This window comes from Canis lupus, chromosome 7, assembly GCF_003254725.2.
Source record: "Canis lupus dingo isolate Sandy chromosome 7, ASM325472v2, whole genome shotgun sequence".
NCBI classification, from domain to species: domain Eukaryota; kingdom Metazoa; phylum Chordata; class Mammalia; order Carnivora; family Canidae; genus Canis; species Canis lupus.
The window spans coordinates 65,972,049-65,998,085 of record NC_064249.1 but is presented as its reverse complement, the minus strand read 5'-3'; the positions used below and the strand labels follow the sequence as shown (position 1 = coordinate 65,998,085).

Here is a 26,037-nt window from a genome sequence, read left to right as displayed (position 1 = left end):
GGATAGTAACCTCCAAAATAGCTCTAGGAATTGATGTACATAGTACATCTGAGGATTCGTGTTAAATCAGACCTATCCTGGGAGGCCATCCTTTCGCTGTTCTGTCCTATCTAATCCTTCTTACCTGTGATATTTTTTCTTTGGGCTTTTTACTACCTAGCATTTACGTTTTATTTACTTATTTTGTTTATAATGTTCTGTCTCCCCAACTAGAATATAAACTGTATGAGAGTAGGAACTTTAACTTGCCCACTGCTGTATCCTCACTGTCCAGAACAATACTGAGCTTGTAGTAGGCACTCAAGCAGAATGTATTGAATGAATCAAGCAGAATACACCACTTTCAAACAATGGTATTGAAGTTTTAGTGTGCTCAGAATACTTAGGATCTTGATGAATTGAATGAGGTTTAGGAAAAAGAAGATGAAATACAATATTATTTATTATATCAAGGGATAATAAAATAGTTGAAAGTGTCAGTATATTCAGGAAATGTTTAATTCCATTGATGTGAAAAATCATGGTGGTTACTGAGAAGATTCTGGAAATATATAGCATATGAAATAGAAATTCATCTCCTTACTAGATAATAAAAAAATGACTGGCAGAATTCTTTCTTTTGAAGTTTTTTTCAAAAAATTGTATTTATTTATTTGTTTATTTATTTTTTAAAGATTTATTTATTCATGACAGACACAGAGAGAGACCGAGAGGGAGGGAGGGAGAGGCAGAGACACAGACAGAGGGAGAAGCAGGCTCCTTGCAGGGATCTTGACATGGACTCCATCCCAGGTCTCCAGGATCACACCCCGGGCTGAAGGCGGTGCTAAACCACTGGGCCACAAGGGCTGCCCTATTTACTTATTTGAAAGAATGAGCAAGAGAGTGAGAGAGCACAGGCAGGGGAGCAGAAGAGGGAGAGGAAGAAGCAAGTTCCCCACTGAGCAGGGAGCCCGATGTGAGATTCGATCCCAGGATCCTGGGATCATGACCAGAGCCGAAGGCAGATGCTTAATTGACTGAACCGCTCAGGCACTCCTGACAGAATTCTTTCTGATGGAACTATGTCAGAACTCTGGATTCTATTGAAGTTTGCTATGTCCAGAGGAAGACTTAGAGGTTAATTGTGGTTAATTTTTTTTTGTCAATTTTAGCTCTTAGTTCAGCAGGAACTACCTAAACCTTACCCTCTAGTCCAGTGACAGGCAGCTGTGTTTATGTTCCCAAATCAGCTCTCAGGGCCAGGATGGGCAACAGACCCCCCCCCCCTTTTTTTTTTTTTTTTCCAATGCTGGGATCTGTGTTCTGATCACTGATTGCTGCTTCTAATCATGGAGGTGCAGACACAGAGGTGGGCAGCCATTGTTGTATCCTCCCATTGTTGTAAGCCATTTCCCCTTGGCTGAAGTGACTTCAGAAGGTTTGAGAATTGGTACCACATCTACTCCCCCCCCCATTTTTTTCTTTTTCTCCTTGTGGGAGCCTGGCATTAGACTAAGGATATTCAGAAACCACCACATATATGAGAAATTAGAAAGTCCTTGCAAAGACCTTAAGTTTACACCTCAGGCTGTAAGCACAAAGACAGCCTAAAATAATAAAAAACAAAACAAAAACAAAAAACAAAAAACAGCAGACCCTGCAAAAGGAGAAGAATCTAATTTCCAGAGTTACCATGTTATTAGAATCAAATGTCCAACTTTCAACAACAAAAAAAAAATCACAAGGCATACAAAGAAATAGGAAAGTATAATCCATTTAAAGGAAGAAAAATAAGCCAACAGAAACTACTTGAGGAAAGAAACCAGATGTAGACTTGTAAGACAGACTGTAAAACAGTTATCTTAAAGATGCCCCAAGAACTAACTAAAGAGAAGAAACCAAGAAAATGATATATGAACAAAATGGAAAAATCAATGAAGACATAGATAACTTAAAAACAAACCAAAAGGAAATTCTAAAGTTGGAAAGTACAAGAGCCTGAAATAAAAAATTCATGGAGGAGGGATGCCTGGGTGGCTCAGTGGTTGAATGTCTGTCTGCCTTTGGCTCAGGGCATGATCCCGGGGTCCAGGATCGAGTCCCACATTGGGCTCCTTGCAGGGAGCCTGCTTCTCCTTCTGCCTATGTCTCTGCTTCTCTCTCTGTGTCTCTCATGAATAAATAAATAAAATCTTTAAAAAAATTCATGGAGGAATTCAAAGGCAGATTTAACCAGACAGAAGAAAGAACCAGTGAGCTGTATGATAAGGCAATAAAAATTATGGACTCTGGGGAATAGAAGGAAAAAAGATTGGGGAAAAAAATGAATAGAACCTTAGGAAACATGTGGGACACTATCATGTGGACCATTGTATGCATTGTGGCAATTTGAGAAGGAGACAGGATTGTGTGGGGTGGAGTCGGGGAGAGGGGAAGTGGCAGATTATTCAAAGGAACTATGACCAAAAACTTCCCAAATTTGATGAAAGACATGACTATAAACATCCAAGAAGCACAGTGAATTCCAAGTAGGGTGAACTCAGACCCATACTGGGACACATTATAATCGTTCTTCTAAAAGCCATGGGCAGAAAATGTTGAAAGCAACAAGAAAGGTGACTTGTTACTTACAAGGGATCCTTGTAAGATTTTCAGCAGATTTCTCATCAGAAACTTTGGAGGCCAGAAGATCGTGGCGAACTGATGTATTCAAAGTGCTTAAAAAGAAAAAAACAACCTGTCAACTAAGAATCCTGTATCTAGTGAAACTCTCCTTCAAAAGTGATAGAGAAGTTAAAACATTCCCCCAAACTCAAGGAATTTATTACCACTAGACTTGTCTTGCAAGAAATCTCAAAGGGAGGCTGCAGGTTGAAATGAAAGAATATTATATTAGATCAGGGTGCCTCAATGGGTCAGTCAGTTAAGCATCTGCCTTTGGTTCAGGTCATGATCTCAGAGAGTCCTGGGATTGAGCTCTGCATCTGTATGGGACTCTGCTCAATGAGAAGCCTGCTTCTCCCTTTCTCCCTGGTGTGCTCGCTCGCTCTCTCTCTCTCTCTCAAATAAATAAATAAATAAATAAATAAATAAATAAATAAATAAATAAAATCTTTAAAGAAAGAAGGAACATTAGCTAGTAACTTGAAGCCATATGAGGAAGTAAAATGTCAGTAAAAGTAAAATATGTAGGCAGTTTTAGAAGATAGCATTATTTTAACAGTGGTTTATAATTCCTCTGTTTCCCACATGATTTAAGAGACTAATATATTTAAAAAGTTATTAGTCTAAAATTAGCAGGATTGTAGCTTTGGCTTGTAAATCCACATTTTGTTTTCTACATAGTTTAAGGAACTGATGTATTGATTGATTGATTGATTGGAATTGATGGATTTAAAAAATTATTTGTTTTTGAGTACACAATGTACAAAGTTGTAATTTTATAACAATAATTGAAAGGATTGCAGATGGAACTGTAAATGAGTTTTTATTTGTTATTAAAGCTAAGTAAAATGTTTTTTTTTACTTCAAAATATCAACTAAATATGACAATAATGTAGGAAATGTAGCTATACGGCATCAAGAAAACTTAGAGAAAAATGACAAAAGTAAGTTATTCCATATCAGTAGTTATTTTTAAAGATTTTATTTATTTGAGAGAGAGTATCAGTAGTGGGAGCCGTAGGGAGAGGGAGAAGCAGACTCTTCATTGAGCAAGGAGCCCAATGGAGAGGTGGGGCTTGATCCCAGGACCCTGAGATCATGACCTAAATTGAAGGCAAATGCTTAACTGACTGAGCCACCAGGTGCCACTCTTTATCAACAATTACTTTAAATATAGGTGGATTAAACTATAAAAGAGACTGGCAGGATGGATTAAAAATTGATCTAATATAATTTGTGTATAGGAGACTCACTTTAGATGTATAGATACAAATAGGTTTAAAGTGCAAGGATAGAAAAAGATATTAATGCATATAGTAACCAAAAGAGGGCAGGGATAGATATATCAATTTTAGACAAAACAGACGTTAAATCATGAAGATTGTAAGAGACAAAGGAGGACGTTGTATATTAATAAAAAGTTAATACAGCAAGAAGATACGGCAATTACAAATATTTATATACTTAATAATAGACCATACAAATATATGAAAAAAATTGACAAAGGAAAAAAAGACATTTTTACAATAATAGTTTGAAACTTTACATAATTTGTATCCTACTCTCAATACCTAACAATAGCATATTCATTTATTCATTCTTCTCAAGTGTATCTGATATATTCTTTGCGGTAGACTATATGTTAAGTCACAAATTAAATCTCACTAGATTTAAAAAGGTAGATGCCTTACAAAGTATTTTCTTTGACCACAGTGTAATCAAGTTAGAAATCAGTAATGCAAGAAAAACTGGAAAAATCACACATTTGTGGAAATGAAATAACATACTTTTAAGCAATGAATGGATCAAAGAAATTGTGAGGGAAATGAGACAATACTTAGAGATGAAAACAAAAGCAGAAGATACCAAAATCTGTGAGGGGGCACCTGGGTGACTCAGTCAGTCAAGCATCTGCCTTTGGCTCAGGTCATGATCCCAGGTCTCTGGGACTGAGCTCCGGGTCAGGCTCCCTGCTCACTAGGGAATCTGCTTCTCCTTCTCCTGTTGACCCTCCATCCCCATCATGCTCACTCTCAATTAAGATCTTAAAAACAAACAAACCTGTGGGATATAGTGAAAGTAGTGCTAAAGGGGAAATTTATAACTATAAATGGTTACGTTTAAAGAATTGATCGCAAATCATAAACCTAACTTGACAACTTAAGGAACTAGAAAAAAATTAAATTCAAAGATAGCAGAAGGAATGAAATAATAAATATCTGAGCAGAGTTAAATGGAGAATAGAAAAGCAATAGAGAAAATCAGTGAAACCACAAGTTGGTTCTTTGATTAACAGAACTGATAAACATTTATTTGGCTAGACTGTTTAAGAAAAAAGACTCAACTTAAAAAGACTCAAATTACTAAAACTGAGAAATGAAAGTGGGGACATACCAATACTACAGAAATAGAAAGGTTTATAAGAGAGCACTGTAAACAGTTGTATGCCAACAAATAACATAACCTAGATGAACTGGACAAATACCTAGAAACACAAAACCTACTAAGACTGAAATGAAAATATAAGAAATTTGAATATACCTATAACTAGTAAGAAAATTGAATCAGTAATAAAAAATCACCTGACAAAAGCCCTGGACTTGATTGATTCACTGATAAATTTTACCAAACATTTAAAGAAGAAGTAACAACATTTGTTCTCAAAATTTTCCAAAATATCAAAGAAAGAGAAACAGTCTGTGAAGCCCCCATTGCCCTAATATTACAGCCAAAGATACTGTAAGAAAACTGCAAACCAGTATCCTTTATGAATACTGATGTAAAATTCCTCAATAGAATACTAACCAAATTCTACATATTTAAAGGATTATACACCATGATTAATTTAAATTTATTCCTGGAATGGAGGATGGGTTAGTATACAAAAACAACGGATTAATGTGATATACCACACTAACAAACTAAAAGGGAAAAATTATGTGACCATCTCAGTTGATGAAGAAAAAGCATTTGATTAAATTTAATGCCCTTTTATGATGATAAACAAAAAAGAGCAAACTAGGAATAGAAGTATCTTTACATAATAAAAGTCATATATGAAAAACTGAAAACTTATCCTTTAGGATCAGGAAAAAGATAAGGATGCTCATTTTTCTACTCCTATTCAACATGGTACTGGAAGTCCTAGCCAGAGTAATTAGGCAAGATAAAGAAATAAAAGGCATTCACATTGGAAAGGAAGAAATAAAATTATCTCTGCAGATTATATGATCATATATGTAGAAAATCATAAAGTTCCTTACAAGACTTTTAGAACTAATTAAGATACTCAGCAAAGCAAGATAGAAAGTCAACACAAAAGCTAGTTGCATTTAAGTACATTAACCATCAACAATCAATAGAGAATATTAAGAAAACAATTCCATTTACAATAGCATCAAAAATAGTAACAAAACAAAACAATAAAACCTTAAGAATTAATTTAACCAAAGAGGTGAAAGATTTGTACAGTGAAAACTATAAAACACTGCTGAAGGAAATTAAAGAAGACATAAGTAACTGGAAACATATTTCATGTTCATGGATTGGAAGAATTTGTGTTGTTACATTAATACTGTCCAAACTGATATACAGATTCAGTGCAAAGCTTGTCAAAATCTCAGTGATATTTTTTGCAGAAATGAAAAAATCCATCTTACAATTCAGTATGTCCTATCAAGATACCTCCAGGTAGCCAAACCCATGTTGAAAAAGAGTAACCAATTTAGAAAACTCCTAAAACTTACTGCAAAGCCACAACAATAAAAACAGTTTGGTACTGGCGTAAACACAGATATATAAACCCACAGAATGGAATTAAGAGTCCAGTAACATATCCTTGCATACATGGTCAAATAATTTTTGACAGGGGTGCCAAGACCATTCAGTGGGGAAAGGGCAGTCTTTTCAATAAATGGTGCTGGGAAAAAAGATTATCTATGTACAAAAGAATGAAGTTGGACCCTTACCTAACATTGTCTACGGAAATTAACTCAGTAGGTCAAAGACCTAAATTTAAAAGCCAAAACTAGGGATCCCTGGGTGGCGCAGCGGTTTGGCGCCTGCCTTTGGCCCAGGGCGCGATCCTGGAGACCCGGGATCGAATCCCACATCGGGCTCCCGGTGCATGGAGCTTGCTTCTCCCTCTGCCTGTGTCTCTGCCTCTCTCTCTCTCTCTGTGACTATCATAAATAAATAAAAATTTAAAAAAAAATTAAAAAAAAAATAAAAGCCAAAAGTATAAAACTCTTCAAAGAAAACATAAGGCAAAACTTCTAAATTTGGGTTTGGCAATGATTTGTTGGATATGACACTGAAGGCACAGGCATCAAAAAAAGAAATAGACAAATTGGATTTCCTGAAAATTAAAAACTTCTGTGCACCAAAGGACAGTATCAACCATGAAAAGACTACTTACAGAATGTGAGACAATACTGGCAAATTGTATGTCTGATAATGGGTTGATGTTCAGAATATACGGAGAATTCTTAAAACTCAGCAACTACAAAAACCTGATTCACAACTGAGCAAAGGACTTGAGTAGACGTTTCTCAAAGAATATATATAGATAGCTCATAAGCATATGAAAAGATGCTAAATATCACAAATCATTAGGGAAATGCAAATCAAAACCATAATGAAATATCACCTCACACCTAGTCAGATGGCTACTATACAAAAAAAACAAAAAACAAAATAACTTGGTGAGGATATAGAGAAATTCGAACCCTTCTGGGCTGTTGGTGGGAATGTAAAGTAGCTGCTGTGAAGAGCAGTATTGTGGTATGTTAAAAAATAGAATTACTATATGATCCAGCAATTCTATTTCTGAGTTATATACCCAGAGGAGTTGAAAGTAGGGCCTCCAAGAAATAATTGTATACCCATATTCATAGCACTATTTACAATAGCTAAAGCCTGGAAACAACCCAAGTGTCCATAATGTGTGAATGGCCAAACAAAATGTGATGTATACATACAATGGAATATTATTTAGTTTTAGAAAGGAAGGAAATTATGACTCATGTTACAACGTAGATGAATCTTGAGGACATGATGCCAATTGCAAAAATGCAAGTACTGTATGCTTCCATTTATGTGAAGTACCTAGAGCATTCAAAAATCATAGAGACAGAAAGTAGAATGATGGTTTCTAGGGGTTGGGGAGAAGGGCAATGGAGAATTACTGTGTAAAATGTATAGTTTCAGTTTTGTAAAATGAAGAGTTCTAGAGATGGATGTTGGTGATGGGTGCATAACAATATGAATGTATTTAATAGCACTTTATAATTAAAGTGGTTAATATCACTTTATACTTAAAAATGGTTAAGATGGTAAATTGTATGTTACTTGTATTTTGCCACAATAAACATTTTAAAAACATGATTGTAACTAAGGCATATTAAAAAATGAACTCAAGGGGATCCCTGGGTGGCCCAGTGGTTTGGCGCCTGCCTTTGGCCTGGGGCATGGTCCTGGAGTCCCGGGGTCGAGTCCCACATCGGGCTCCCGGCATGGAGCCTGCTTCTCCCTCCTCCTGTGTCTGCCTCTCTCTCTCTCTCTGTATGTCTATCATAAATAAATAAATCTTTAAAAAAAAATTGAACTCAATACCCATTTTGGTTCTTACTAGCTCGTAGGTACTATAGTGCATTCTGGGAATAAAGATATTGAAGATAAATGTGCTTGGAAACAAATAATTATACTACTGTGTGATAATAAGAGAGATAAGTTAATTTTGTGAGAGGGGAGGGTTCATAGGAGAGGAGTTGCCTGAGCTGAATTATAAAGGATGTCTATTCTAAGCCAACAAGGTGATGAATAAGAGCATTGAAGTCTGAGGTCAAATAACTTGTGCATGAACATAGGGTTTCAAATAAGTTGGTAAGGTAGGGTTTTATATGTGAGACCACAATGGCAGCAGATGTGGTCTACAGAAGTAGGCTTTAAATGAGGTTTGTTCTGTATATAGTAGAGTTACATTAAAAAGTTTTAAACTAAACTAAAAAGTGTGTGTGTGTGTGTGTGTGTGTGTGTGTGTGTGTGAAGAATAGGTTGGGGTAAGATAAAGTGGAGGCAGAGGTAAGCAATGGCAATAAGCTAGGTGAGTGAGAATCAAGGCCTAAATGAGTGGTAGAACCGGAGAAGAGAGAGGAGATCTGAGCTTAAATTCAGGAGTAACAGCCATAGAATTTGGTTCTTATATGTATTGTGGCTCAGGGACAGAAGTAGGTGAGTATGACTTACAGATGGGATTTTGATATGGTCTGTGGTTCTATCAGCTGAGCTAGGGAGGATTAGAATGAGAGCAGATTTTGCAGAGTTCACAGAAAAGGGGATAAGAGGGTAGAAAGGAAGAGGCATCCTTTCTTTTTAATTTGAGGCCCCTGCACAAATCAGATAACTTTATTGAGGTCAGCTGTAATATTGTCCCTCAACTCATTTGGTGCCAGCATCAGAGTCCTAACAATGAACTTTTAAAATTAGTTTTATTTGAAATACTTAAGATGGATTCAGAACTAAGCAACAAAACCTGTTAAGATCCTTGTGCAGCTGAGGTTTTATATTTGGAAGAAAAATGAAATAAATTTGTTATTTTCTAGTGTATATATGTTCCAAATTCTTTATTTCTCATGTATATCTTTTTGACACACATATATATATATATTAGAGGTTTTTCTTAGTTTTTTTTTCCACATAATTTGTTGAATAGGACCTGCATAACAGTGTTTCAGTAAGTTTTCTAACAGCTATAAATATGTGATACATTTCATAAATAGTTCTGTTTTTATTCAGTGTTAGTGGAGTTGATGTTCCTTTTAACAGAAGAACCACTTAGATTGGCTTAAAAATTGTAACAAAACATCTAAATTGAAGGGTAGGAAGAGCTTAAATCTAAGATTCTGAAACATACTACTGGAGAGATTGATCTGTCTCTCGCACACATGTACATATAAACATAGAATTTTCTTTTGTAAAAAACTTGTTTCTCTGGGTTGTTTAAATACAGTGCTACTCAAAGGCACATGAGTTGAATCTTAAATCTTTGATGTGGTAGTGTGCCAGTTCCTTGATGCTCAAGTTGACAGGTAACAAAACCTCCTGCTTTGGCTTAGCTAGGTTATTAGGAAGAAGTACTGCTGAGCCATAGTTTCCTACCTTTTCTTTCTTTCCTTTTTTTTTTTTTTTTTTTTTTAGATTTTATTTATTTTCATGAAAGAGACAGAGAGAGGCAGAGACACAGGCAGAGGGAGAAGCAGGCTCCATGCAGAGAGCCAGATGCGGGACTCAGGACTCGATTCCGGCACTCCAGGATCACACCCTGGGCTGAAGGCAGGCGCTAAACCACTGAGCCAGCCAGGGATCCCCAGTTTCCTACCTTTTCAAGGATGGTTGTCAAATTGCTGTGGACTCCTAGAAGAGCGGTTTTACTTTAAATATCTGTCTGAGAAAATATTTTGAATTCAGCAGTTTTGAATGAACTGTTGTTTTGTTTTTAATTTACATCTGTGAAAAGTAGTTCACATAATCCTGAGTACTATACGGATTTCAAACCACTTGCTAAAACTAGAGTCCACAAGGGGTAGGACTGTGGGTTGGGAACCAGTGTTCTAGAGAAAGGCTTAAAACATGCTTATTTCTGGTGTTAAAATTTGAGATGTAGTTTGGAATATAGTATCCTTATAATATCCATCTCTGTCTGCATATAGCAAAGTAATGGGACTTTTTTTTTTTTTTTTTTTTTTTGATGTGCACTACATATATTATCTTCATGGTGCACTACAGGCATTTTATATCTCCCTTTAAAAAGTAGTTTCCTGCAGGGGTGCCTGTATGGCTTAGTTAAGCATTGGACTCTTGATTTCAGCCCAGGTCATGTCTCAGGGTTGTGAGATTAAGCCCTACCCTGGGCTCTGCAGAGTCAACTTGGGATTCTCTCTCCCCCTTCTGCATCCTTTGCCCCTGCTCACACACATACACTCTTAAAAAAAAAAAAGTTTCATACACTTTAAAAAACTTTAAGCATTTGAGTCTTTCTTTACTTCTCATCTCCAAAAATAGACCTATTATAAAAGGTAAGGCATACTTGCTGGATTCTTCCGAAATAGTTTTGGAATTTCAGATATATGAAGTTATGCTGATTTGTGTTTCATTTTTAGCTTTTAAGGTGTACTTAATGTTTTTTGTTCTTGAATATACAGAAAAGTATATGCTCACCAGCTAGATATCACCAATGTTAATATGTTGATATATTTCTCTCAAAGTTCATTGAGATCATAGTTGGCATCCTTTCTTTTTTTTTGTAATCATTCAGCTAATGTTTATATAATTTTTATGTCATTAAAAAGTCTTTGTAAAATTGTTCAAATATAAAAATATATATAGTTGCGTCATAATTTAACGTTTTCCTAACATTGACTTACCATCATTCCTGGTAAATTAGGAGTAATGAAAGATCAGACTACTTCTGATATAAGTATTGGTCCAGTATATATGTGACATAGTGTATTGATCCAGGTTCATCATTTATCTTTGGAGTTAATCACTATTCAAGTGAATTTCTAGTGGGCTCCATTTTGTGTTTTCTTTTCTCACATTAATTTGGTTCTTGATGAATTATAGCTTCAGGTCTTATTTTTCTTTCTAAAATATTCACTCACTAATTCATATTTAAATGCTGATGTTTAGGATAAAGATGGAGATAGAGCCGTTCACCATGCAGCTTTCGGAGATGAAGGTGCTGTTATAGAAGTACTGCACCGGGGCAGTGCTGACTTGAATGCTCGCAACAAGCGGCGACAGACGCCACTTCATATTGCTGTCAATAAAGGCCATCTTCAGGTTGTGAAGACTTTATTGGACTTTGGCTGTCATCCTAGTCTCCAGGTAAAATGACGTATATTCTGCTGGTGTTGCTAGGATTCTGTTAAAGGGAAATATTGAGTTCTATGGTAAGCATTCCTTTGTTATCCACATGTTTTTGTTTGATTAGTCATTGTAAATGATACCAAAGGCATAGACTGTGATAAAATTGGCAGCTATTCTTCTTAGAAAAGCCTTTAAAAAAAAAAAAAAGAAAAAGAAAAGCCTTTTTAAGGAAAATGTGAGTGGATTGGTTTTATATTGGAGGGTGGGGATGGAGACTTCCTTGCAGAAATACTGGCTTGAATTAATTTGATTCAACTTTATTGATCATGACAGTGAGCTTCAGCAGCTTAAGGAAGTATAATGGGCTGCATTTCATGATAGTTATTTTATAATTATCTAAATTATTTTAATTGTAGCCTAATTTATCTTAGAGTCTCGATCTAGTCATTAGGAAGATTTTCTGTTTTGGAAAATACATAGGATTGAAGAGTTGATTTTCAGTAGGACCTATTTTTAAAATTTTTTTTTAAATTTAAGTTCAATTAATTAACATATTATCTATTCTTAATTTCAGAGGTGGAGGTCAGTGATTTATCAGTCTTATGTAATAACCAGTGCTCTTTACATCACATACCCTCCTTAAGGTCCATCACCTAGTTACCCCATCCCTTTTTAACCCTCAGTTTGTTTCCTATGATTAGGAATCTCTTACAGTTTGTCTTCCTGTCTGATTTCATCTTGTTTTATTTTTTCTTCTCTTTCTATATGATACTTTATTTTGTAAATTCCACATGTGAAAGAGTTTATATGATAATTGTCTTACCTGATTGATGTTTTCACTTAGCATAATACCCTCTAGCTCTATTCAGGTTGTTTCTCGAGTGGCAAGATATCATTCTTTTTGATGGCTGAGTAATATTCCATTGTGTGCGTGCGTGTGTGTGTGTGTGTGTGTATTACATCTTTATTCATCTGTTGATTGACTCCTAGCTATTTCCATAGTTTGGCTATTATAGACATTGCTGTTAAAAACATTGGGTATAGGTGCCCCTTTGGATCACTATTTTGCATCCTTTGGATAGATACCTAGTAGTGCACTTGCTGGGTCAGAGTGTAGCTCTATTTTCAACTTTCTGAGGAATCTCCATACTGTTTTCCAGAGTGGCTGCACCAACTTGCATTTCTACCAGTAGTGTAAGAGGGTTCCCCTTTCTCTGCATCCTTGCCAACAACTGTTGTTTCCTGACTTGTTCATTTTAGTCGACTGGTGTGGGGTAGCATCTCATTGTGGTTTTGATTTGTATTTTCCTGATGCTGGGTGATGTTGAGCATTTTTTCATGTGTCCTTTGGTATTTGTATGTCTTCTTTGGAGAAATCTGTTCATGTCTTCTGCCTATTTCTGATTAAAATTGTTTTTTGGATGTTGAGTTTGATGAGTTCTTTATAGATTTTGGATACTAGCCCTTTTCTGATAAGACATTAATAAATATCTTCTACTATTCTCTCGATTGTCTTTTGGTTTTGTCTACTGTTTCCTTTGCTGTTCAAAAGCTTTTTATCTTGATGAAGTCCTAATAGTTCATTCTTACCTTTGTTTCCCTTATCTTTGGAACTTGTCTAGCAAGAAGTTGCTGTGATGAAGGTCACAGAGGTTGCTGCCTGTGTTTTCCTCTAGAATTTCGATGGGTTCCTGTCTCACATTTATATCTTTCATCTATTTTGAGTCTCTTTTTGTGTATGGTTTGAGGAAATGGTTCAGTGTCATTCTTCTGCATGTGATTGTCCAATTTTCTCAACACCATTTGTTGAAGAAACTGTTTTTTTTTTTCCATTGGCTGTTCTTTCCTGCTTTGTCGAAGATGAGTTGACCATAGAGTTGAGGGTCCATTTCTGGGTTCTCCATTCTGTACCATTGATCTATGTCTATTTTTGTGCCAATACCATGCTGTCTTGATGATTTCAGCTTTGTAATAGAGCTTGAAGTCTGGCATTGTGATGCCACTAGTTTTAGTTTTCAATACTCCTTTGGCTATTTGGGTTCTTTTCTGGTTCCAAACAAATTTTAGGGTTATTTGTTCAAGCTCTGTGAAAAAAATTGGTATTTTGATAGGAATTGCATTGAATGTATAGGTTGCTCCAGGTAACAGACATTTAATAATATTTGTTCTTCCAGTCCATGAGTGTGGAATGTTTTTCCATTTCTTTGTGTATTCCTCAGTTTATTTCATGTATGTTCTATAGTTTTCTGAGTATAGATTATTTGCTTCTTTGGTTAGGTTATTCCTAGGTATCTTACGGTTTGGGGTGCAATTGCAAATGGAATTGGCTCCTTAACTTCTCTTTCTCCTGTCTCATTGTTACTGTATAGAAATGGAACTGATTTCTGTGCATTGATTTTGTAACCTGCAACTTTGCTGAATTTCTGCATGAGTTCTAGCAATTTTGAGGTGGAATCTTGGGTTTTCCCCATAGAATATTATGTCATCTGTGAAGAGTGTGAGTTTGACTTTTTCTTTGCCAGTTGACATGTCTTTTATTCCTTTTTGTTGTCTGGTTGCTGAGGCTAGGACTTCTAGTACTATGTTGAACAGCAGTGGTAATAATGGACATCCCTTTTATGTTCCTGACCTTAGGGGAACAGCTCTCAGTTTTTCCCCATTGAGAATAATGTTCACTATGGGCTTTTCATATATGGCTTTTATGATACTGAGATATGTTCCCTCTGTCTCTTCACTGTGAAGAGTTTTAATCAAGAAAGGATGCTGTACTTTGTCACATGCTTTTTCTGCAGCTATTGAGAAGATCATATGGTTCTTATTCTTTCTTTTATTAAAAAAAAGTATATCACACTGATTTATTTGTGGATTTTAAGCCACCCTTGCAGCTAAGGAATAAATCCCATTTGGTCATGGTGAATAATCTTTTTAATGTACCATTAGATCCTATTGACTAGTATTTTGGGGAGAATTTTTGCATCCATGTTCATCAGGAATATTGGTCTGTAATTCTTTTTGGTGAGATCTTTATCTGGTTTTGGGATCAAGTAATGCTGGCCTCATAGAAAGAGTTTGGAAGTTTTCCATCCATTTCTATTTTTTGAAACAGCTTCAGAAACATAACAATTCTTTAATGTTTGGTAGAATTCCCCTGGGAAGCCATCCGGCCCTAGACTCTTGTTTGTTGGGAGATTTTTGATTATTGCATCAATTTCCTTGCTGATTATGGGTCAGTTCAGGTTTTCTATTTCTTCCTGTTCCAGTTTTGGCAGTTTATAGGTCTCTAGGATGCATCCATTTCTTCCAGATTGCCAAATTTGTTGGCATACCGTTGCTCATAATACGTTCTTATAATTGTTTGTATTTCTTTGGTGTTGGTTGTGATCTCTTTCATTCATGATTTTATTTATTTGGATCCTTTCTCTTTTCTTTTTGGTAAGTCTGGCCAGTGTTTTATTGATCTTATTAATTCTTTCAGAGAACCAGTTCCTAGTTTCGTTTATCTGTTCTACTGTTCTGTCAGTTTCTATTTCATTGAGTTCTGCTCTAATCTTTAATTCTCTTCTCTTGCTGAGTTTACGCTTTGTTTGCTGTTCTTTCCCCAGCTCCTTTAGGTGTAAGGTTAGGTTGTGTATTTGAAACCTTTCTTTTTTTCTTGAGAGAGGCTTGTATTAATGTATACTTTCCTCTTAGGACCATCTTTGCTGGATCTCAAAGGTTTTGAACAGTTCTGTTTTCATTTTCATTTGTTTCTATGAATTTAAAAAATTCTTTAATTTCCTGGTTGACCCATTCATTCTTCAGTAGGATGTTCTTTAGTTTCCATGTATTTGAGTTCTTTCTAAATTTCCTCTTGTGATTGAGTTCCAGTTTCAAAGTATTATGATATGAAAATATGCAGGAAACGATCCCAGTCTTTTGTTACTGGTTGAGACCTGACTTGTGATCTAGGATGTGATCTATTTTGGAAAGTGTTCCATGTGCACTCGGGAAGGATGTGTATTCTGCTTTAGGACGAAATGCTCTGAATATATCTCTGAACTTCATCTGGTCCAGTGTGTCATTCAAAGCCCTTGTTTCCTTGTTGAATTTCTGTTTAGATGATCTGTCCACTGCAATGAATGGGGTGTTAAAGTCTCATACTATTGTTGTATTATTATCAATGTGTTTCTTTAGTTTTGTTATTAATTGGTTTATATAATTGGCTGCTCCCCTGTTAGGGACATAAATATTTACAATTGTTAGATCTTCTTGTTGGATAAACCCTTTTAACAATGTCCTTCCTTATCTCTTATTAGTCTTTGGTTTAAAATCTCATTTTTCTGATTTAACAATTGCCACCACAGTTCTTTTTTCTTTTTTTTTTTTTTATGTCTATTAGCATGATAAATGGTTTTCTGCTTCCTCACTTTCAATCTGGAGATGTCTTTGGATCTAAAATAAGTCTCTTGCAGATAGCATATCGATGGGTCTTGCTTTTTAATCCAATCTTATGGCCTATGCCTTTTGATTGAGGCGTTTACTCCATTTATATTCAGAGTAATTATTGAAAGAGATGAAATCATTTAGGGCCATTGTTATTACCTGTAAAGTCACTGCTTCTGTATATCGTCTCTGTTGCTTTCTGGTCTTTGTTACTTTTGAGGGCTCTCTTCGTTTATTTTATTTATTTATTTATTTATTTATTTATTTTTAATAAAATCTTTTTTTTTTAACTTTTTTTTAAAATTTTTATTTATTTATGATAGTCACACAGAGAGAGAGAGGGGCAGAGACACAGGCAGAGGGAGAAGCAGGCTCCATGCACCGGAAGCCCGACGTGGGATTCGATCCCGGGTCTCCAGGATCACGCCCCGGGCCAAAGGCAGGTGCTAAACCGCTGCGCCACCCAGGGATCCTGCTCTCTTCGTTTAAAGGATCCCTTTTAATATATCTTGCAGGGCTGGTTTAGTGATCACAAATTTTTTTAGTTTCTGTCCCAAAAGCTTTTTATCTCTCCTATTTTGAATGATATCCTAGCTGGATAAAGTATTCTTGGCTACATGTTTTTTCATTTAGCACCCTGAATATATCATGCCAGTCTTTTCTGGCCTGCCAGGTCTCTGTGGATAAGTCTTCTGCCAGTCTAATGTTTCTATCCTTGTAGGTTATGGACCTCTTGTCCTGAACTGCTTTCAGGATTTTCTCTTTATTTCTGAGATTTGCAAGTTTCACTATAGTTGTTGACCTATTTTTATTGATTTTAAAGGAGGTTCTCTGTGCCTCCTGGACTTGAATGCCTCTTTCCTTCCTCAGATTAGGGAACTTCTCCACTATAATTTTCTCCAGTATACCTTCTGCCTCCCCTTTCCTCTTCTTTTGGGATCCCAATTATTCTAATGTTATGTTGGTTTATGGTATCACTTATCTATCAAATTCTGTACTGATTCTGTTTCTGTCCATCCCATTCATCCTGTGTTTGTCTCCCACCCCCATCCCCACCCCCACCCTAGTGCAGTTGTACTGCCCTTGATAGGGATCCAGGCTAAGTAATGTGCTCTGATTGCTCTAGGTGGCTTTTGTACCCTGAAGGCTTTCCCCATCACTTTATTTTTTTTTTAAAGATTTATTTATTTATTTATGATAGACATGGAGAGAGGGAGAGGCAGAGACACAGGCAGAGGGAGAAGCAGGCTCCATGCCGGGAGCCCGACGTGGGACTCGATCCCAGGACTCCAGGATCGCGCCCTGGGCCAAAGGCAGGCACTAAACCGCTGAGCCGCTGAGCCACCCAGGGATCCCCTCCCCATCACTTTAGAAGATAAGAATGAAAATGGGCCTTCCAGTCTCCAGCCTTGGAGCCCAGAGCTCCCAGCCCCAGTCCTCATTGTGCCCTCAAGGAAAAGCAGCCAGTCACTCCTGTCTGCTTGGTCTCTGGCCACACTGTTCACCCAGCCTGTGACTGAGAGTTTCTATCTCAGGCATATGACCCTCTTTTGAGTCTCCAAACCCTGCAGACTTCTGTAGGGGGTTCTCATGGAGGTTCTGCTGCTTGCTGGGTCCCTGCTCAGGGAATGGTTGCCTGACTGTGCTGTGGTACGTGGTTTATGGCATCCCCGAGCTGAGATCCGACTCCTGGGGTCTCTGATGTCAACTGGCTTCTCCGCTCTGATGCCTGGGAAACTCTTCTGCACTCAGGCACCTCCAGTCTTCCTGTGACCCTGATGATCCTGAGACCACAGTGTCCCACCTAGGATTCCATCCTTTGCCACCTAAACACCTTTCAGGCCAGGACATCCCTCAATGGAGCAGACATCTAGATGTTCTCATTTTGTGCTGTTATATCACTTTCCGATGCTGGCTGCCAAGATAGACCACCGAGGTCTATATATAAGCGATATATGTCTTCCCATATATAGCCTTGGATTTAACCTCCTACCTTGAAGAAAGTGGTCGATTTTCTATATGTAGAGTTGCAGCTATTCTTTTCTTAGATCTCTGGTTGAGTTGGCAAGTGTTCAGAATAATTTGATAGGTGTCTATCTGAATTCCTGGAACCTGAGGAAGCTAAGGTCTCCTATTCCTCTCCTGTCTTGGACTCCTCCACCTTCTTGGACTCCTCTAGTAATACCTAATTTTTGAGGCGAGAGTCACCTAAGAGATAATTCCTATCCACAGTCTTAGCAACCAGATGGATTAGATTGGATTGGTATCAGAGAAGCAATGAAGAAATAAAATAGGAGCAATAGGACTGAGGATTTGAGAACTGAAAGAATTGGAGATTTTGTTCAGCTAGATGGTTATTGGAGATTGATATTTCTGAGGTACGGCATTTTGGAACTGGCATGGTTTAGAATTTAAAGCCTCTAAGTGGATTATAGAATTGGGGGGGTGGTGGAGGAGGAATTAGAGGGTGTTAATCTGTTGAAGGAGAGAGAATTTATACCTGTTGATTGTTTTTGGTCTGAAATGGGAGATAGTCATTTGTTGAGAGTGAATGTGGAGTAGTAAGTCTACAAAAGATCATTGAGAAGAGTGATAAATGTTTGGAATAGCTACTGTGGGGACAAGAAGGAAGGACAGATCAGGGCTTATAGAAGCTTATTCCAGCCATATTAAGAGCCTATCTCAAGTTGAAGACTGAATTTTTAGTGACATTAGACAGGAGGCTTGAGAGTGCCTGATTGGATTGAATTTGGGTTAGGAATTTGTTATGAGGGCCCTGGGATCATGACTCGAACCAAAGGCAGATGCTTAACTGACTGAGCCACCCAGGTGCCCCATCCCCTACAGATTCTAAATGTGCAGCCAAGGTTGAAAACTATTGATTTTTAATTCATTGCTCTAGGGCCCCAAGACTGGTATAGGTTTGTTTTGAAATTTTCGGGCATAACAGTTCTAATAGGAATATGGTGTAGTAGGAATGAATTTTGGGGGCAGCTTTTTTCACTTCATTAATTTTTGTAATTAGCTAAATCATATTTGAGCATGTTTTGAATTTTATTTTTCCTTTTCTTTGGTAGGCTACAACATGTTTATTGTATTCTAGATTGAGTATGAGTTTATTTACTATAATGAGGCTAACATTTCTTGCCTGCATCTTAAAATTTAACACTGGATGTTTTATTAAAGGTTTTTGGATATGGCTTCTGTTTAGTAGTTAAGTGTGTGTATATATATATATATATATTAATATTGCATGTGATGTTTGGTGCAAGAACTAATGAATGTCTCTTCAAATTAAAAAAAGGATTCTGAAGGGGATACTCCTCTTCATGATGCAATAAGTAAGAAACGTGATGACATTCTGGCAGTTCTTCTAGAAGCTGGAGCAGATGTTACCATTACAAACAATAATGGATTTAATGCTCTACACCATGCTGCACTAAGAGGAAATCCCAGGTAAAGATCACATCTTTTACTATTTTATATGCAGTTTAAAAATAGTTTCCTAGTACTGGTTCTCTTTCTGATACTGATGAGGAAATAATGGCTTATTTTAGTATTTTATAAATCATTTTAAAGGCTGTGAAAGTTATGTCTTCACTAAATAGATTAGTTTTATTTATTTTTTTATTAAATTAATACAAGAATTATGAGGTGACTTTGAAATATATTAAATATGGTTATAAAGTATCAAGAATACTTATATTTAAAGATTTAATTAAAATACATTCCTTTTTGAAGTTTCTTTCCTTTTTTTTTTTTTTAAGACTTTATTTATTCATGAGAGACACACGGGGGGTGGGGGGTGGACAGAGGCACAGGCAGACGGAGAAGCAGGCTCCATGTAGGGAGCCTGATGTGGGACTTGACCCTGGGACTCCAGGATCATGCCCTGGGCCAAAGGCAGGGGCTAAACCCCTGAGCCACACAGGGATCCCTGAGGTTTTATGTTTCTTTTTCTTTTTTTTTTTAAAGATTTATTTATTTGTGATAGACAGAGAGAGAGAGAGAGCCAGAGACATAGGAGGAGGGAGAAGCAGGCTCCATGCTGGGAGCCTGACGTGGGACTCGATCCCGGGACTCCAGGATCGTGCCCTGGGCCAAAGACAGGCGCTAAACCGCTGAGCCACCCAGGGATCCCTGAGGTTTATGTTTCTTAAAGATCATTCTCACTGTGTCCTTTCATCTTATGTTATCCATTTACATGTTTTATTTTGTTTTTTTTTGTTTTGTTTTTTTTTTTGAAGTAGGCTCTATGCCCAGTGTGGTGCCCAACTTGGGGCTTGAACTCAAGACCCCGAGATCAAGACCTGAGTTGAAGTGAAGAGTCAGGCACTTACCGACTGGGCCCTCCCCAGCCACCCCATTATTTTTTTTAACTTGTGGCTAAATAATTAAGTACCTAATTCCTTATTAATAATATAATTATATAATCTTCTAGTGTAGTAATTCCCCAGCTGTTAACAATAGTGTTAGTCCACTAAAAAGCAGTATCTGCTGGGTATAGTTTGAGAAAAGCTTCTGGGAAATCAAAGAACTTTAAGGATCTGCAAAGTCTCACAGAACAAGAAAACTTAGTTTTTTTTTTAATCTAGAGCTTTCTGTGAATAATAAATGCTTAACTCTTGAGAAGCATTTTAGAAAATTCTGTATTAGATGTCTTCTGTTTATAGTTGAATTAAGTCTGCGTATCTTGACTGAGGGAGCTAGCAGTTCACTCTGAAGTTTACTTAGTTTAATCTATCCTGAATTCTTTTTTTAAAAGTGAGATATAATTGACATATGGTATTGTTAGTTTCAATTGCATAATATAATGATTTGATACATGAGTATGTTATGAAATGATTGGTTAACATCCTTCACCTTCACCACATGTGATTACAAATAATTTTTCTTGTGATCAGAACTTATAAGATTTACTCACTTATCAACGTTGAAATATACAGTACAATATTAGCTATATTACATCCCCATACATTCTTGTCCTCTGGTTCCATATTGCATTTTTATATCGTGTATTGTAGTTTTTGCTATTTTTTAGCTTCTTAGGATCACCACTAGAGGGTGAGCACAGAGAACAAAAGGATTTTCCTGCTATTGCTTGTTGATGCCCCTAAAAATGGGTACATAATGTGGGAGGAAATAAATGACCATATTTTAGATTGTGTCTTGATTTGTTTTCCAAATTATAAATATTTGAACACTTCATACTTTTTGGCATTGTGAAGGTGACAAAATAGTATTATATGTTTCCTGCCTCTCAGACGATGATGATAGCACTTACCCAGGCAAGGCCTCTACTAAATGGTTTACATGCATTATCTCCTTTAATCCTTTCAACAGCTTTTTGAGGCAGGTGTTAATATCCTCTTTTTATAGAAAAGAATATGAAGCTTATAAAGAGATGAATTTACTTATTCAAGATCACATAGCTGACTTATGAAGCAGCTAGAAGTTGAGCAAGAATCTGACATTTTTTTTTTTTTTAAGATTTTATTTATTTAGGGGCACCTGGGTGGCTCAGTGGTTGAGCATCTGCCTTTGGCTCAGGTTGTGGTCCCGGGGTCCTGGGATCGAGTTCCACATCGGGCTTCCCACAGGGAGCCTACTTTACTTCTCTCTTTGCCTGTGTCTCTGCCTCTCTCTCTGTGTCTTTCATGAATAAATAAATAAAATCTTTTTTTTTATTCATGAGAGAAGCAGGCTCCCTGTGCGGATCCCGTGACTCCAGAGTCACTCCCTGGGCCAGAGGGAGGCGCACAACCGCTGAGCCATACAGGCGTCCCAAGAATCTGACTTAATAATAGCTCTTAGGGGGCACCTGGGTGGCTTAGTTGGTTAAGTGTCTGACTCTTGATCTCTGTTCACGTCTTGATCTCAGGGTCGTGAGTTCAACTCTGTGTGGAACTGCACACTGGGCATGGAGCCTACTTAAAAAAGAAAAAAGAATAATAGCTCTTAACTTTCTTGTATTATTTTTTCTGAACTATGGTCTGTATTATGGTTTCAAGACAAACACATGGACAATGAATGATTTAATTGTACATGATGTACATCCATCATTCCCCTTGCTGCCTCTTTGTTTAGGATTATCTTTGACTACTCTCTCACTAATTCTTCTAGTTAGTTATCAAATTCCATTAATTCTACTAGCCTTTTTTCCAGTCTATTCTATGCTTCCTATTCCCGTTGTTGCTAATCTAATTACTCACCACTTTTACTAAAACTATTATAGTATCTTTCTAATTGTTCTTTCTGATTTTAGTCTTATCTCTGATTTAACTTTCATACAGTTACCAACTTACATTCTAAAGGCATAGGTATAACGGCTCCTCTCCCCTGTTCCCAAATCTTTAGTTGCTTCCTGTTGTACATAGAATAAAATTTGTACACCTTGGACTTGGCTTTCATACTTACTTGTGGTGTGTCTTAAGCCTGTCTTTCTAACTTTATCTCCCATTAATTAAATTCCCTCTTCTTACTTTGCTCTTTAGCTATATGCTGTTCCCATTTTCTAAAATATTTTGTCTGTTTTCTTCTTTTATTTAAGCATTTTCTTTTGTCAGGATGCTCTTAATCCTCTTTCCTTCTTGATTTTGACTGTCTTTTTTTTCAGAGCTCCTAGATCTCATCAATGGAATCATTTTCTATTTGCCCTATACTTCTTTTTTCTTATTTTGCTGCACTTTCTATCTGTGGTATTTCTATGTTTCTTTCTGTTAAAATTGTGGGCACTCCTATTCATCTGTATCTCCCACAATGCTTTGTGATACGGATTTGTTAAATGTTAGTCTTAATTTGACAGTCAAGACAGTGCTAGATATAAGATGTTATATGACTAGTTACAGATTCTGTAGAGAAACTGTTAGGCGCTCAAACAGCAATTATTTCAAATTAGAATAGTCAAAAGAGATTTTATTTGGACGCCTGGGTGGCTCAGATGGTTAAGTGTCTGCCTTCAGCTTGGGTCATGATCTCAGGGTCCTGGGATCAAGCCCCATGTCAGGCTCCCTGCTCAGTAGGGAGTCTGCTTTTTCCTCTCCCTCTGCCCCTCCTCCTGCTCGTGCCCTCTCCCCACCCTCAAATAAGTAAATGAAATCTTTTTTTAAAAGAGAGAGATTTTATTGAAGGAATTTAGCTTATATTAAATCAAAAAGTTTAAGATAAACTGAAAATTGAAGAGTTTAGGAAATGAGTAACTTTTAAATATTTTGAATTATTTCACTTTGCTGGGAATAGGGGTAGTATATTTAATAATGCTAATAAAACTATACAAAGAGGAGAGAGGATACTAGTTACATTTCTTCACTTCTTGCATATATCTTGAGAATTCCTCTGAAAATTTATAATGGTGATTCTTTCAATTAAATAATTGGTGTCAGGTAGCATTAAAAAAAAGGGAAAAAAGCCATTTTTATTCTGCAGCAAAGTGGTGGTTTAATTAAAGCTACATAACTGTTTTTTATTTCTGTTTCCTTAAGACATTTTATGCAGTTGTAATGTTAGATTACCAGGTAAAGAGTGGGATTTTAATTGGACACTAAAGAGTACCGGAAGATGATACAACTTCTATATCAATTGAAATTGCAAATTGAGATCGTTTTGAGTTCTCTTTTTATCAGATATTTTTTTTCTCAAAATATGCTTTTCTTTCTTTGTACTGATCAGTGTTGTCAAAAAACAGAAAGAATCATTTTTGGTCTACTCAGAATTTTTTTAGAAAGTCTTGGCCTTAACACTTATTTGAGAAAACCAGATATAGTTCATTTATTATTTCTGGAACCTGATAAAACTAGCATTTTTGAAAAAATATTAGATATGATTAATATGTGCCAACATTTTCCCCTTTGTAAGCACTTTTTAATTCATATAACTTTTTAAAAAACTCCTATAACTTAATCTGTTAACTTGGATTGTAACATTTTAATTTGTTCTTTGTAATCTTTGTTTTAAACTACAGTTATACTTCCTTAGTATACTTGGCTTAATTGTTGAACTTCATGTATAGTCCATTTTAATTGCAATTCATGGTACTTCAGTTAGTGTAATTTTTAGCTAATTTTGAGGTTTTTCTTTTATTAGAATACACATATATTATTTCTACAGAAAATCATTTACATCATTGTGAATGTAACTTAATATCAGCACATTTACTTACAATTATTTCAATTTATTATGGTTTGCAATATGGAAAAGTTTCCAAAATTTATATATACATGTGTATATACGTGGAACTCAAGTAGCATTCTATTTCTTAGCTTTGCCATTAGTAAGCAGTAATAATTTTTCAGCAATAAGTTAACACAGTAGAGTTATTTATTGGTTGTACTTTTTAAAAAGAAAATATAATTTCCCTGGTTTTCAAAAAATATGTCTAGATGTCCAGTATTTTTGAAGAATATACTTTGAAATCTAGATTTCAAAATCTCAAATCAATGCAGATTCTGGATTTCAAAGCTGATCTTAATGTTTCCTCATGGTATAACAGTAAATGAAATACAGACATTAAGAAAGTTACAAAGCCATTTCTTTTCTTTCAGAATTGTGGGAGACAATGTAAGCTTTTCATTCTGAGACACTGAGTATGTTAGTATCATGGTTTATAAAATTTGGAGCATTTAGAATAGCAGTTACAATATATCTTAATATAGTTTTTTTTTTTTAATTTCAGAAATCTTAACCAAGGACCATGCTTTTTCTTATTTTTAGTATTTAGAGATACTTTCCCTAGACTTTAGTTATATTGCCTTTAAAAAAAAAGATTTTATTTATTCATGAGAGACAGAGAGAGAGAGAGAGTGAGAGAAGCAAAGATACAGGCAGAGGGAGAAGCAGGCTCTGTGCAGGGAACCCAATGTGGGACCCCATCATCACACCCTGGGCCGAAGGCAGGCGCCAAACCGCTGAGCCACCCAGGGATCCCCCTATATTACCTTTGTTTGTAATATGTGAAATTTCACCTTTTTTGTAACAGGTGAAATTTCAGTTTTAAATGAAGAGCAGGAAGCATTTCTGTTGTTGAAAATGAAAATTAATTTCTTTGGATTAGCATTAATTGGCACATTACTTAGATACTTTCTGTGAGGATGTTGATTTTTGACTGTCCTTAGGTTTTTAGATCTCCTTTAGAGGCATGAAAATAAATTAGTGGTATTCTCTGCAGAACTGGCCAAAAACCAGCCAAGTATTTTGGAGATACTGATATTAGATAGATATTTTGGAGGTATTGTTAACAGTATTATAATGTAACCTCATGTAGTGTTATTCACAAATTTTTCTTTAATATAAATTTTCTTTAGTATAAATATAAACTTTTCGTTAAAGTAAAACTTATATTAATATAAGTTTTTCTTTAATATAATTTTTACAAAAGTAACAGGAAAATATGAGTGAACCACATGATGTGATATACTTGTGTTTTTAGGTTAGTGCTAAGATAACTTCACAGGCATTTTTTATGTGCTTATTCCCACAAAAGGACATACTAAATCTCACTGAATATGAGAACAACTCATATTTTTCCATTTAGAATGTATGATACCTTTAACTTTTTAAATTCTGAAATAAAGCCTGGTAAATGAGACTATGTTGAATATATGAAGATTTGATAATCCAGGCCATATCTTTGTGTTTAGTGTTTTTCTTTTCTTATAAACTCTGAACATGCTGAGTGCTGTATATAAAAAGTAGCTGAGTGTATTAAATGATACTATACTTATAGTGTGTCCAGTTTCTCTTATATGTGCCATGCATCCACTCTTCAAACATGATGTGCTTTATTAATGTGACTAATTGAACTGTGATTAATATGAGCATGAAGGCTTAATAACTTGAATGAAGTGATAAGATTTATTTCTATATATACTTTCCTTTGCCTACGTCCTTTTAAGGGGTGATCTTCACTTTGAAGTAGAGGAGTGCTCTATTGAAGGTTATTTGAACATTATATTTTTAAACTACTACTTGGTGGCAGTAACTCCCCATTAATTACTGAAATGCTTGTTTCCATGTGTTAAAGAACATTATATCACCTGTAGTTGTATTGCAGGCAGTAAGAAAAATAGAAGAATGTTGGATACCTTGTAAATTTTTTTCTCTCCA

At 36.0% G+C, this 26,037-nt stretch overlaps 1 protein-coding gene across 1 annotated transcript in view; it reads left to right on the top strand.

The window, feature by feature from the left end:
* Positions 1–26,037, top strand: part of MIB1 (MIB E3 ubiquitin protein ligase 1) — a 137,371-nt gene that overhangs the window by 66,377 nt on the left and 44,957 nt on the right. Inside the window, exons 11-12 of the mRNA XM_025429334.3 lie at positions 11,335–11,532; positions 19,241–19,392. Coding sequence (XP_025285119.1) covers positions 11,335–11,532; positions 19,241–19,392 — 350 coding nt within the window. The remainder of the gene's footprint in view (positions 1–11,334; positions 11,533–19,240; positions 19,393–26,037) is intronic.